Consider the following 15,106-nt stretch of genomic DNA (forward strand, 5'->3'; position numbering starts at 1 on the left):
TCCATGTTTTCACCCAACGTCATGTTTACATTAAGCGTGCGGCTGTGAGTTTGTTGAAATATATCAGAATGCAAAATCAAGTGGTGCTTTGAGTTTTCGGTTTTTGTCAGCTATCAGTGTGTTAGTCAGGAGAGGAAAAGGGGGACATGGAAGATCAAGTTAAAAGCCTGGAGTTCAGCTCAGTAGCTCTTGAGTTGTGTATTCTGTGTATTCACTAGGCCAGAGAGATCTGGAGAGAACTCTCCTTCTGCGGTGTTAGCCCACTTGGCTCCCTGCACCTCCATTGACATAATATAGGCTAGGCTTGTGTTGTGTGTCAGTACTGTACAGCTTGTGCCTAGGCTGTCACCCTCTCTACTCCTCCACTGTGTCTCTTCAGCAGACAGTGCTGCCTGTCTGTCTGTAAATGGCGGTTTATATGAACCTGATTCATTCTCTCTTATCAGATTGAGGAAATGCAGCAGTTGCGATGCAACAACAGGATACTGCAGATCGACATTGACTGCTTAACTAAAGAAATCGATCTCCTTCAAACAAAAGGTAGGAGGCTCATTTGGTTTGCTGGGTGTGCTTGTCAGTGTTGTGATGAATGAAACACCAGCTCTCTGTGTGTGGTGTGCATACATGTGCTTGTACGTCCAGTGTGTTTATGGTGTACTGTGGTGTTTCAACATGCAGTCTTTTGCAATGCAAGGAAGGTTCAGGTTCAGCCTGGTGCTCATTTCATGTTTAGTAGTGTTTGTGTATTCTGTAATGGGGAACGTACTGCGTAGCAGAGCGAGGCAGAGAGGGGGAAATGACCTGTGGAGTGTACAGTACAGCTGTAGTAGTAGCAGTAGGTCTGCATCTGCCAGGCCTAGTCTGGTCACATCCCCTCGGCACACGCAGTCAAGGTGCTGCCATTGTAATGTTAACCACCAGTTGTTTCCTGAATTGCATCCTGTTGCTAGTTGGTAACACGCGATTTATAGGCCCCCTGGCAGCTCTCCACGGTTGACAGGATTAATACACCAGCTTGCACAGTCACACAGGTGAAATACGGAGAAACAAAAGTGGCTCAGAAATTAATATGGCCTCTTACTGAAGCCAACAGACAAATATGTTAGGAGTAAAGTGTTATGGGTTTGTTTTCTAAGTTTATTTGTTTTTGTGATATAGGCCAAAACTTAAGGTGTTTGACTGCAGTGTTTTACTTGGGTCATATGTGTGACTGGTGTATGTATGTTCATATGCTATACTGATGCTCACTATTTCAATTTAGCTTAGGATGGCTTTGGTGCAGTCTCTGTCCTGTATTGCAATCCCTTGTTTCGGTTTGTTGCAGGACCACACTTTAATCCCAGTGCCATTCATAACTTCTATGACAACATTGGATTCCTAGGTCCTGTCCCACCCAAACCCAAAGGTACTTTATCTGTTGGTAAGTTTAGAAAAGGTTGCATGGTCGCCTCTGGACAACCAGACCCTCTTCTGCTTCCACTACCATCTGTCATTTTAAACTTTGTTATAAATTAATATCTATTAGTACTTGGGCTTTAGATCGGTACTTGTGATGGTTTCTAACAGGTATTTATTTCTATCCTGGTCAATTCTCATGACATCATGTATTCTTTCATCCTAACTGTTTTCATGTCTGTTAGGGTTTTCATTTATACATGCTATATTTTTCACCTCTGCATCTGTCATCTTTGTTTCCCTGCCATTCCTCTCCTCAATCTCTTCCTTCCTTCCCTTCATCCTGTGCTTGGGACCTGTCAGAGCCAGAGGGCCTGGGGAAAGACAGGAGAACATTTAATGTCACCTCCACCCTAACCATGGAACCCTCCTCTGCCCCTCCTCCCCCTGCTGCTCTCCCTCTGGGTTGGTACCTGTCACTGTCTGTCTTTCAGTCTGTCTGCCTGTCCCTCTGTCTGTCTGTCCCTCTATGTGTCTGTCACTCTGTCTGTCTGCCTGTCACTCTGTCTGTCTTTCTGTCACTCTGTCTGTCTGCCTGTCCCTCTGTCTGTCTGTCCCTCTATGTGTCTGTCACTCTGTCTGTCTGCCTGTCACTCTGTCTGTCCCTCTGTCTTTCTGTCCCTCTATGTGTCTGTCACTCTGTCTGTCTGCCTGTCCCTATGTCTATCTGTCCCTCTGTCTGTCTGTCCCTCTATGTGTCTGTCACTCTGTCTGTCTGCCTGTCTGTCTGTCTGACTGTCCCTCTGTCTGTCTGCCTGTCCCTCTGTCTGCCTGCCCCTCTGTCTGTCTGCCTGTCCCTCTGTCTATCCCTCTGGGTTGGTACCTGTATCTCTGTCTGTTTTTCTGTCTGTCTTATCTGCCTGTCCCTCTGTATTTCCTTCTGTCCCTCTGTCTGTCCCTCTGGGTTGGTACCTGTAGCTGTCTGTCTGTCTCTTTGTATGTCTGTCTAGCTGTCTGTCTTTCTGCCTGTCATCTGTCTTTCTGCCTGTTCCTCTGTCTGTCTGTCCCTCTGAGTTGGTACCTGTAGCTCTGTCTATCTGTCTGTATATCCATGTGTCTGTCCCAGTTGTCCAACCTCTCCTTTTCCTCCTTCATACTGTGTAGGCCCTGTGTTCTTCCCATCCACAAAGGTGGTGATCCCTGACATCTTAATAATTATCACCCAATCTCAAAACTTGAGATTGTTGAGCGAAAATATTAGACCTCTTAGTAAATTCCCAGCTGTGGTCCTTTTTAGACAATTGTATTCAAATTTTTTACTCCTGAACTTAATTAGGCTTCTCATAACATTTTCATTTTTAATTAGTTTGTAAACATTTCTAAAAACGTATTTCCACATTGATTTTATGGGGCATTGTGTGTAGGCCAGTGACACAAAATCAACATTTAATCCATTTTAAATTCAGGCCTGTAACACAACAAAATGTGGAAAAAGTCAAGGGGTGTGAATCCTTTCTGAAGACACTGCAGTTAACGCACTAGACAGGAAACAGCACGGCGCTGCGCTTTATATTGATCTGTCGAAAGCATTCAATATGGTTAATCATGCACTCCTGCTATGGAGGCGATCTGAAATTGGTCTTGACCAAGCAGCTGGTTAAACAACTACCTGCACGACAGAAGTATGTATGTATTCTATGTATATCTGCTGATGGAGTTCAGTTTAATTAACATAACCAAAGGAGTGCCACAAGGCTCAATACAAGGCCCTTTACTGTTCACTATTTACATTAGTACTGTTGGTTTGTCCCTGAATAATAATAACTGGGGCCTACATCTATGCAGATGACACAGTAATACACAGTAATATTCCTGTTCCCCCTCAGTGCAGCAGGCCATTCACAACCTTCAGCTTGGCTTTGATTCAATTCAAGAGTCGCTCACCTATCTTCAATCAGTGATAAATGTTGATAAAAAAAGGTTTATGTTGTTCTCCAGGTAAAATTGACCCGAAAGACCTGCGTATCTGCACCTTGAAGGGAGCCCAAATTGAGCAAGTCCCTCATAATAAGTATTTAGAGGTGGATGCTGGTGGGAGGAGCTATTGGAAGATGGGCTCATTGTAATGGTTGTAATGGAATGAATGGAACGGTGTAAAGCATGCGGTTTCCATGTTTGATGTGTTTGATACCGTTCCAACCATTACAATGAGCCTGTTCTCCTATAGCTCCCCTCACCAGTCTCCGCTGGTATTTGGGTTGATGATAAGCTGTCCTTTAAAACACACATTTAAAAACTGACAAAGAAGCTGAGACTTAAGATCGGTTTCCTTCATAGAAAAAAATCTTGCCTTACTTTTGAAAACGAGAGGAAGATTGTTCAAGCATCCCTCCTAGTACTGACTATGATGATATAATCTACATGCACCCAGCAGCCTCTGTTTTAAAAACTTTAGATTCAGTCTATCACTGGAGGCAATTTTCATACACATCATTGCCTTTTATATAGTTCTGTTGGCTGTGAGTCTCTGACTACCAGAAGGGCACAACATTGGCTGCTATTTGTATATAAAGCAGTTCTCGAGAAACTCCCATACTACCTCACCTCACTTCTAAATTGGAAATCCAGCCAACATCAGACTCGCTCTCAAGACTGGCTGGTTCTAGAAGATTCGCAGATCTCCATAGAGTTCGGGAAGATTGCTTTTAGTAATTGTGCCCCTATAGCATGGAATGACCTGCAGGCCACTTTGATGCTTGACTCGCTGGTCTCGAATGGTCAGTTCAGGACTTTGATGAGGAATGTGCTGAAGGAGAACTGCACTTGTTTTGATTGATGTGTAATTTGATCTGCTGCTTTTGAATTTGAATGTGTAATTGTACATTTTTTGTGTTGTATTGAGATGGATCATGTTGGTTTATTGTTCCCAGGGCCCTTGTAAATGAGACTCTGGTCTCAATGGGTTTCCCCTGATTAATAAAGGTAAAATACTAAATGTTTATCAAAGCCACCCTGCACACCTTTTCCTAACAATCTTACAACAGATGACCTTCAGATACAATGTTGCCATTTCACACAAAGAAAGCACCATTGACATTTGTTGATGAGAGGTTTGCATGTTGTTGCTTTTTTAACATTTGATAGGATTCTCCTAGCACTCTGATACTTCCTTAGCATTAAGTGTTTTCTTGTGCAATACACATCCTGGAGAGTGAAAGAACCAGAGTGATTCACCAACTACCAACAACTGCCAATTCAACCCATCAGTGGTGCAAGTACAATATTCCAGTTTTATTGCAGAAACCAAAACAGCACTGTATATGGTGATAGCTAGATACACCCCTAATATTCAAGGGTATAATTTGAAGGAACAACCCTTGACAGTCTGGCCCCATTTTGATTGATGTTCTACAGCTGACTGTGTGTCTGTGTGTTTATCTCTGGAGTCTGTTGGGTGACTAACTCCTCTCCGTCTACCGCTCTCTCTTTCCTTCCTTCCCTCCCTCCATCCAGAGTCGAGCAGTAAGAGCGTTAAGACTGTAGCAGACCAGGAGGAAGACGAGGGGACGCAGTGGAGCTGCACGGCCTGCACCTTCCTCAACCACCCCGCCCTCAACCGCTGTGAACAGTGCGAGTTCCCACGGCACTTCTGAGCCACAAAGACGCCAACAACACCAACAACCTGCATCACTTTTCAATGCGAATCAAAGAAACTACATTAGAAAAGACTGTTTTTTTCCCTTCTTTTTCTAGTGGTAAGAAAATGAATGGACAGGGGTTTGTAGTTTTTTCCATTTTGGGACTGTGTCTTTCCCCCCTCCTCCAAGGTTTGTAGTTTTTTCCATTTTGGGACTGTTTCTTTCACCCCTCCTCCAAGGTTTGTAGTTTTTTCCATTTTGGGACTGTTTCTTTCACCCCTCCTCCAAGGTTTGTAGTTTTTTCCATTTTGGGACTGTTTCTTTCCCCCCTCCTCCAAGGTTTGTAGAATGCTATCCACTGAAGGCTTGACTGGATAGTGTTTACAGGTTGTGTTACTTTACTAAGCCAGCAGAGTTGGATGATACCTCACCTTGGAGTCTCTGCATGCGTGGGGTCACCCCCCTCTCCCTCCTCCTGCTCAACGCTCGGCAGGTGACTTTACCCCTGGGGGTGCCTCGCCTTTTCCATATACAGTATTAACAAGTTGTCCTGCAGTGTGTTGGCACACACAAACACGTAAGCCAATATGGGTGCCAACGTGCATTTGCTGATTTTTTTCTTCTGTGATGGCCTAATCAGGAATGGGAACTTTGGTCAGCCGTCACCTCACACCTGAAGGGAAAACTAACAGACTACTTGTTGACAATTTGTTTGGTTGCTGTTTCTAGAGGATGACAGGGGGAAACTTACTGCCACCAAAACGTTTCTCTCGTCTTCTGTAATGTCCCTTATCAATCTGCGTCTCTTCAATCTAGAGTAAAAAGAACGGAAACTCAATTGCATGCTTTATGTGTACAGTACATGGAGGGAGGAAATACCCTTATGCTTTTTACTGTACATCATTTTTGAATGTGCCTTAAATGCCTTCTTCCTCACTATGAATCACTTGTATTTCCTGTAAGTATAGCTTTATAGACTTTATTTACTTTGTTTTGTCTTGTTTTGTTTCCATTTTCTTTCAAACCAATAAGTACGGTGTCCCTTTTAAGCTTTTTACTTGATTTCTGTGAGAATTGAAGCATTGTGGAAAAAAGAGGCGCAGTTGAATGAAAACTATGCAGTCATGAAGCTTCTTCCGCTCAGTCTGTCGTTCATCGCTTGTGTATATGCTGAATTTCCTGTGTACGATCTGCAGATGCAGCAAAGTCAAAAGAAAGATGGAGGAGTTTTTTTTAGGATGCAAGAGCTCTTGGACAGGTGAAAAAAGCTCATAAGCAGAATGACAAACTGCCATCTTATCTGACAACTGGAATGTAGGTTTAATATTTGGGGACTTTTACACCTCAGTGCCAAGAGATGCATGAATTTTTACAGTTCACCTAAAACTTGCATCAGAATAGAAGCTTTCGAGTCGGATGAAAAAAAGACAGACTTTAGGAAATTGTATTAAGGTGTTAAGGCCCTTGTACAGCTTGGTGGAAGGCGACTGTTTCCTGAGGGCTTTCAGAATCAAAATATTTTGCTATGCAGTATAAATTGGGTAAGTGTTCCAAATGAATATGTTTTAAAGTATTCCTCTTTCAAATCAGCAGATATTTATATAGGTATGTGCTTTACCGTATCTACCCCTGGCCAGAAGTTTAGAATATCTCTAATAAAAGACAATAAGGACAGTGCCATTGTTATATTTCCAATAAAGTGAGACAAAATAGTGTCTGTCCTCATTGTATAATCATGTTTTTATTTGGTTTAATTTGTCCTGTGAAGCTTTTTTTTATGAGGATAGTTTAAAAGTTTACCATTGTAATGATTTTACCTTAATTGTGGAATGGGTTATTATTGTTTGTTTTTCACGTTGTGAAATGCTGCCACACATTACTGCCTTAGAATGACATTTGTATTGACAATCTATGCAGTCACAAATTAAGATGTCTTTTTTTTTTTTTACCAAAGCTTAGTATTGTCAAAAACTGATTCGGTAGAAGCCAAATTCTTAGTTGTCTCTTAAGCACTTATAACATGTTTTTCTGTAAAAACCCCAAAGAAACAAATTGTTCAGCTTTATCTGCAGCTCGGTGTGAAGTCGGTTAATAAATGTTTTATTCATAAAAAAAAACTAATTTGGATAACTAAAGTGTTTTTTTGATTTTAGCTGGGAAAACTGTCTTTGTAACAGATAAGTTATTTGTAAAAATAAAAAAAAATCTATTCTGAAATTCTGGATTTCTTACTAGATATTCCACATTTAGATTCCATTCCATTGGTTGTTGGTTTGCAGTGATGTGATGACGATTGTCACATCTCCTCACTCCAGTAGATGGCAGTAGAGACCTAAAATAGTTGGTATGATAAAGTTCAGGAAGCTTGGCGGTGTAAATTGGTAAATGAGACAGATCATCAGACAATTTTCAAGGACTTATTTTTAATATGGACAACAAACAAATGACAAGGACAGTATTATTCTGCATACCGTACAGGTTAACACCCATTCTGTCAAATAGCTTCCCTCAGTTTGAGGCTACATGTTAAAACAACACATGCTGCTTTGATAATCTTTAAGGCAATGCTAGATTCAAAATGAACTAGCATCATTCAGGAGATGGTAGTGCATTGCACTTGACCTATATACATACATAGGAAATTCAGCACAGACTGCTACATTTTCAAGCTTGTCACTAGTCTGCTGAGGAACTACTGTGTTTAATGCTTACAGAGAAAGATCTTGCACGTTAGAAGGGAACGTGGCTGGTTCTGAACCTCTGGATCAGAGGAACCAGCTCTGACTTGTTGAGGGTGTGTGGGTACAGACTCATCACATAGTCTACCATGCTGGGGGGGAAGAGGGTGCTGAGCTGGTTCTTCACACTCCTCCTCTGCTCACTATCTGCAGCTTTACCTCCATTGGACCTGGTCATCCCCACTCTCTCACCAGAGAGGCCCTGTCCCGGGCTGTGTTCTGGGAGGCTGTGACTCTGCCTTTGTGGGGGAGGACTCTGAAAGTACTGCTGCTCGGTGAAATGGATGGGGTTACTGTGAACAACATAGGAGCTCTTTCTTAGCTGTGGCTGGAGATGCTGGTGGCCGTACATGCACTGGCTGCACTCACAGCTCTGTGAGTGGTCACAGCCACACTGTAGCAGTCTTTGGGGGGCATAGTGGACTCCCGAGGAAGGCCCACCCAGGCTGAGCCTCTGTGTGTTGCTGCCGTAACTGTGGCTGCTGTAAGTGCTGGAAGGGTAGACGTCCCCACTACCCTGGCTGCACCCGGCCACCCCACTGCTGTATGTGTAAGACACCCCGGGTCCCTTGGGGTTGTTTGTCTGGTCCTGGACATATAGTCTGGACAGGGAGGTCTCCAAGGAGCCAAAGGCCTCGTCAGTGTCTGGGCTGGGGCAGAAGTGGTGGCTGGATTTGTGCTGTAGAACTGGGCTGCCTGTTTCTCTCTGGCTGGTGAACTGATCACTTGGCAAAGCCCTGTGGGAATGGGAATGTTCATTTTTTCTAAGGTGAGGCGGTGTGGAAGGATATCTGTGTAGATGATTAGTAGTGTGATCCGGCTCATAAAGGGATGTGTAGATATGGCCCTCCTGGCCGAGGCCTGAGGGGAGAAATGACCACTCCCTGTCTGTCTGAGCAGCAGGTTTGCTCTTGGCTCTAAGCTCATCTGCTACAGACAGCTGCGATTGGTTGGAGCGCTCTGGGTGGTAGAACTTGCACTTCACTCCATAAGTACACTTCTTCCCTGGAAAGAAACATATAAGGAATATTTATGGGCTTTCAAAAACATGGCTCACATATGTAACCCTGTAACTCTTTAAAGAGACTGTCAACTAGGATGTGTGTCTGTCTGAGTGCACTCACTGTAAAGCCCTCTTCCCCCCCTTCTTTAGTACTGTAAACACACTTAGCAAAGCAAACAAAATATGTCTAGTCTCCAGCCTGTTTTTGTTCCACTAGGTACACGGCAGAGTGCTATGAGGGTCCGTTGTACTCCTCTGACAGGAATAATCCCAGGCCTGCCGTTAGCTCTATTATCCTGGGTGTTGATAATAAGGTATTTTGTTTGTGAGTGGCGCTGTGCTGTAGCCTTGGAGTGGTGCTGCTCCCCCATTGCCAACAGCCGACTGACCGGCAGCCAAATGGAATTACAACCGACCCAACTACTAGTCACAAACTACAAATCAAATCCTGCTCAGCTGGCTCACATTGGATGAGTTACAGTCAAAACCCCCAGGTGAATGAGGTAGGAAACTGAAAATAAAAGTGTGTATTGTAAAAGATCTACCAACCATATGGGCAACGCTCCTTCTTGTTTTCTGGGGTCCACTGCTTTATTCTCAGAAAGTTGTCAATCGTTGGGCCATTCCTTCCCAGAGGATCATCAGGAGGCATGAACCTTGAATATAAAGTCATATGAATATGATGTAAACATGAACCTTGAATATAAAGTCATATGAATATGATGTAAACATGAACCTTGAATATAAAGTCATATGAATATGATGTAAACATGAACCTTGAATATAAAGTCATATGAATATGATGTAAACATGAACCTTGAATATAAAGTCATATGAATATGATGTAAACATGAACCTTGAATATAAAGTCATATGAATATGATGTAAACATGAATCTTGAATATAAAGTCATATGAATATGATGTAAACATGAACCTTGAATATAAAGTCATATGAATATGATGTAAACATGAACCTTGAATATAAAGTCATATGAATATGATGTAAACATGATGCCCAAAATTCTTGAAGTCAAGTCTTCATTACAGATGTATTACAAGTATATAAGCAGGAGGGATTTTATAGGTGGTGTAACAGGTGGTATACCATCTCTCATATGCCAACCCCAAATTAAAATGGCTTATATCCTCCTTATAGGCCCTGCATCAGATGCCCTCTTAGATGCTGTAAGTCTTAGTGTTGGGACTTACTTGTCATTGGCAAAGCTGTACATCAACAGCCTTTCCTCTATAAACGTCTTCCACTCTGGCTTCTCTATCTGCAGGTCTCTGTAGTTGTCATTAGACACAACGATGCCATCGGACTCGTAGGCCAGTTTGATGATGTAGCGGTCGTCGTAACACACCACTCTCTTCCCGTTGACGCAGCGTGACGGGGTGTACACCAGGATCTTTCTCTTCTCCAGCTCATGGAGGATGGGCTGATCTGCAGGGTCACGTGACGAGAGGTTAGAGTTCCATAGACTTGATGGATTGTATCATATCAATCATTAAAAAGACAAGAAAGTAGTGCACAGCATACAGGGTGTAAACAACAATTCTCAGTTATAAAAGGCCATCAATACTGTATGGTGTAGGTGCTCAGTGTGTTGGTGACCTGTGGCTCCACAGTGCCATCTAGCCCTGGTCAGATAGTATAACAGGTGTGTCCTACCTGTCATGGGGGCCTCAGGACGGGGTTGCTCCTTTCTCCACAGAGGCACGAACACTGTGATGTCACGAATACCTCTCTCCAAAAACCACCTGACTGCCAGCAACAGCCCCCGGCATGAAAACACTTGCTTGTTGCCATGGCTGCAAAGACAGGAGCCACAGTAGAACATTAGCTTCCCTTTTTCAGTTCTAAAACGACTGAAGCCAGCTAGCTGTGTGACTCACCTACTCCAATTCACTCTTTTGCATAGCCCCAGCAAAAAGACTGTTGTGTGTCCTTTAATCCCAGAAACAAGTCTAAAGTGAAAACTATCTCCCCAAATTACCAAAAACTGGAATAACAGAAAGTCTTGGAGAATATATAATGTCACACTTTTGTAACCTTGTATCACATGTGAGCTGCAGCATCCTAATAGTGGTGCGATGTCTCCAGCAATACTTTAGACAGGCCTAAGACCTAGAATGCTATAAGGCCTCCCAGACCCTGACTGGCAGCTGATCACAGGGAGTGGATCATTTGCCTATACAGACAGCACTATATATAGCGTGGGGTTTCCCTGCACTCAACCATCAGGAAGTGGTAGGCAACTTTGCATAACAGGACACCAAAGATAAGACATTGTTGCCTTATAAAGCCACTGGGGCAGGGCACCGAACCCAACAACAATAGCACAGGTTATAGAAAATACACAATGATTAGTAGAAAGATGTACTTTGCTTAGAAAGTTTAGGTAGTGTTTTGGAGTTAAAGCTTTAGGGACAGAGACCTTTAGGAACAAGGAAACTCAGGACTTGAGTAATCAAAGGCTGCTTGGTAAGCAAACTGTCACTGAGATTTATGCCAGAGTTAATTTGAGTAAGAGGAGTGAGTTTGCCTGAGAAGTAGAATCCTTCAAAGTTCAGCACCCCCCCCAGCTTTAGTTTGAGACACGTGATCTGTGTTGGACAAAATAACATCTGATTTATGAGAAGTGAACTTCTCGTTTTGTTCCTCTCAGTTTCGGGCTGCAGTGTCAACACCTACCTCTGTCACCTGTTGATTATTTCAAAGTATTTGTAGCATGTGTTTTTCACTATTGTTATAACATATCTGACAATACAGGTGCTGTGGGTGACCAGATAAATCGCTATGTGGTTATGTTTTCATTAGTACATACATTAGCTTAATTAGTGCCAGCATTTCATTTAATACTCTGTCTTTATCTATTTAATGCTACAATTCCTATAGTCCAAAATTAAGTAGTACTCTCACCTCATGGCCACATTGCTTCCATCAATTACCACCGGTCTGAATCCCAAAGTGGGATCCCTGTCTGTAGCTGAGCTGGGCCGTAGGGACTGGCTGGGGTGGGGAGAGCTGCAGCCTCGAGGGACCAGCTGTGGGCTGGAGTGGGCTGAGCGGCTGGCTGGTATGGATGGGGTGGTGGTGGTTGTTGTAGTGGTGATTTGGCAGGTCTTGATCAGCTCCTCCAGTATTTCGTTGGTCTGGGCGTCATGACGCAGGCTCTCTAGCACACGCACAATGTCACTATGGGAGTAGCCCAGCTTGAGGAAGCGCTCCACTTTTCCATGCTGCTGGTCCATGCTGCTGGTCCTCAGCTCAGTGTGGCACACTCTGCCTCAGGTCTGTCAGTGTCTAGTAGTAGTAGTATCCTTCCAGGCTCCTGTCAGGACTCTGTCTGTTGGGGAATCCTCCTCGTCTCCTTTTTCTATGACTTCATCACAGTTTCCACAACAACAGCATCAGTTTTGGAAGATCTGACAGGTGCAGGAAGGCCAGGGGGGGTGAGGTGAGGCAACCTCAACTCTGTAAACACATGAAGAAGCATGGTGGAGGTCACAGGGCTTTCAGATACTTTCAATGTGGTTAGATGCACACTGCACAAGGATAGAATCGGCTGCTCACGCTGCCACAGTCTCATGACTGCACACAGACGCTCACGTCATACTGGTCTAGAAAGCCCCTATAGGCTCAGGTGAATTTAAATAAAGTGTTTGATACAACTAGCGTCCGTTGTCATAACAAATATAGACCACCGGAATTAATGAGGATATTCCTCTCTTTGAACCAAAACAGAAATTATTTATGATATTTGTTTCGCAAATACTTTACATCAGTCCAGTCAGACACATCCTCCATTTAGTGGTCTGGAAAAACCCAATAATTATTTTACAAAGTGACTCTACCAATGACTGAGTATAAAAGGTAGAAAAGTGACATGCTGTGCATACCTTCACCACACCCTTTACCTTCTATTCTGGGTAGGCCTATGGAATGTTGAGGTTATATCTAAGAATAGCAACATATTTAGAAAGTGTTAAAAGCTTCAGGAATGTCTTTTTCACCAATCGTGGACTATCATGGTGACAGTGAACAAGCACAAATTGAAACTCCTCATCTCTACTTTAACATGCAGTGTTACATGCACACACACACACACACACACACGTTTGTATGCCCCATAATCTGTTCCCTAAGAGCACCCTTTCATCCCGACCGCATTCAAATTTGAAAGGCACTGGTGTTTTCAAGATCAAATCTAATTTTATTTGTCACATACGCCGTATACAACAGGTGACAACCTTAGACAGAGTAGACCCAACAGACAGAGTCCTGACAGGAGTTTGATAAGAGACGTGTTTAATGTTTATTGATACATCATAAAAGCCTCTGGGAGAATAAGGAAGAAAATGTCAGGCTAAGACAAACATTGCTCAGTTTACAAGTAAACTCTAATAGAGAAGCATACCATGCCAGTTAATGCACAACTATATAGGGGTGATAATTCCAAGATAAATATGGGTTATGATACCCCACACCCCCACTCATTTGCACGTGACAAAAGTGAGATTAGGGTTGTTGATCTTCTACCTCTGAATAGTTTGAACAATCTACTTCTAACCACATCCTCTCTCACCACTGCATCTCAAACCAGAACACTCTTTCTGCACCACCTCTACAAGACTAGACACAGTCCTGAATGCAGCGTATGAGGCTTCCCACGCCTGTCTTACAACGATCACACACTTCGTGTCTCACTGAACACTTGCTGTGAACTGTGTGATAGTTGAAATGAACACTTGCCAAACTCTCAAGCAAACAACATAAAGACAATCCCAGTGAACTATCAAAGAAACCAAAACTACCTAAATAAATAAATAATATCAGCTCTAAGAAGTTACAAACATTTACATACAGTAAACCCTTGCAGCTGAACAAGATTTGGACATTAGGTGGATTGTGTGCTAATTCTGCTCCCTCTCTCTCTCTCTCTCTCTCTCTCTCTCTCTCTACTTACAGTTCCAGTAGGTGGCAGTTAGAAGGAGCATCAATCAGCCTGCTTGTCTGGTGGAGAACCTGTTGATGTGTGTGAGAGAGCGTCAATCTCATGGAGAGACAGAACCTGTGTGTACTCTTATTAGTCATATGAGGAAGTCTCCAGAGACTTTGCTCAGACCAATGCCAGCAAGGAAGCAAAAGACAAATGCAATCATTTCACTTCCTCATCTGAGCCCAATACAGAGTCTGGGTCAGAATGCAGCTTGTTATAGGTAAGCCCTTAGAGTTCTTCCCCTCTTTCTCTGATCTTCCTGGTGTGGCATTACAACACAGTGGGACTGCCTGAGACTTGATACTGTACCTACCCAGTTACCCGGCACTGTTCTTACTTTGTACTGTTACATATTGTTCAGTAGTAGGTGAAGTTCTATTGAATATGAGGTTAGTTCTTGAAATATGAGCAGCTTGTTTTCGATTCATATCGTAAGAGCGGACGTTTAATAACCCCAACATTCACCACAGGTGGCACCTTAATTGGGGAGGATGGGCTCGTGGTAATGGCTGGAGCAGAATAGGTGGAATGATATCAAATTCCATTTACTCTGTTCCAGCCATTATTATGAGCCGTCCTCCACTCAGCAGCCTCCACTGACGTACACACACTACCACACACATAATTTTGAATCTGAAACAAGAAGAATAGCTTTCAGGAACGGTGAAATATAATTCAATTTGCATAACATGCCATAGTGGTATGTCTGTCAAAATAAAGTCTATAGTTGAAAATCTAGAGCTTGTCTTTCTTGTGATACAGCACACACACAGAGGCTGATACTACTACATATTTCCCTCTGGAATGCCAGACACCATTTCCTCCTGCAATGAACTCACCTGCTCTCTGAGTCGTGGCTGCAGCTCAACTGACAGATGAGATTGACAACAGCCAGAACCATAAACCCTCCCCCTGAGAGTCAAGTTGCTCTTAAATTAAATGTTTTGGCCATACAGGTTTAGAATCAAGGACATTATATTTATTCAGTACACATAAATATGCAAAAACACCCAGGCTACATATTTGCATGAGACTTAAAACGTATGACAAATATTAAATACATGTATTTGGACAATATTGTATCATGTTACAAAGGAGTTGGGTGGACAACAGATGATGGTCACCCAAGCTACAGTTAAACTATTTTGCATGCATGCTTACAGCACAGCATAATGCTCAATGAACAGTAAACCTTATTCGGCTGATTAAAATTGCGTTGTGACACAATACAGTAGGTTAGTTACCTCTTAATGTGGATGCTTGAGATACTTAATGACAAAACAAGACATTTGATGATTGATATATTTACAGAATATTTTCATGAATA

At 42.9% G+C, this 15,106-nt stretch overlaps 2 protein-coding genes across 8 annotated transcripts in view; one reads left to right on the forward strand and one right to left on the reverse strand.

The window, feature by feature from the left end:
- Positions 1 to 6,305, forward strand: part of LOC112250087 (TGF-beta-activated kinase 1 and MAP3K7-binding protein 2) — a 66,240-nt gene extending 59,935 nt beyond the window's left edge. For 2 of the 7 annotated variants that reach the window (XM_024419941.2, XM_042321615.1), the window contains exons 5-8: positions 447 to 540; positions 1,325 to 1,420; positions 1,759 to 1,860; positions 4,909 to 6,305. In XM_024419941.2, the coding sequence (XP_024275709.1) occupies positions 447 to 540; positions 1,325 to 1,420; positions 1,759 to 1,860; positions 4,909 to 5,048 (432 nt within the window). In that variant the 3' untranslated portion in view covers positions 5,049 to 6,305. Of the gene's footprint in view, positions 1 to 446; positions 541 to 1,324; positions 1,421 to 1,758; positions 1,861 to 4,325; positions 4,378 to 4,908 lie in introns of all 7 variants that reach the window. The other 5 variants (XM_024419942.2, XM_024419946.2, XM_024419947.2 and 2 more) reach the window with 5 other exon arrangements.
- A 1,134-nt stretch (positions 6,306 to 7,439) lies between these two features.
- On the reverse strand, positions 7,440 to 14,644 carry LOC112250088 (ribonuclease ZC3H12A). The gene is made up of 7 exons (XM_024419948.2): positions 14,619 to 14,644; positions 13,747 to 13,805; positions 11,700 to 12,254; positions 10,449 to 10,588; positions 9,986 to 10,220; positions 9,324 to 9,430; positions 7,440 to 8,776 (listed from the first exon to the last, which is right to left on the reverse strand). Exons 3-7 carry the CDS (start codon positions 12,029 to 12,031, stop codon positions 7,764 to 7,766), a joined length of 1,827 nt encoding a protein of 608 aa, XP_024275716.1. The 5' UTR covers positions 12,032 to 12,254; positions 13,747 to 13,805; positions 14,619 to 14,644; the 3' UTR covers positions 7,440 to 7,763.
- Positions 14,645 to 15,106: the final 462 nt, after the last annotated feature.

The sequence above is a fragment of the Oncorhynchus tshawytscha genome, linkage group LG05 (assembly GCF_018296145.1).
Source record: "Oncorhynchus tshawytscha isolate Ot180627B linkage group LG05, Otsh_v2.0, whole genome shotgun sequence".
Classification (NCBI taxonomy): Eukaryota; Metazoa; Chordata; class Actinopteri; order Salmoniformes; family Salmonidae; genus Oncorhynchus; species Oncorhynchus tshawytscha.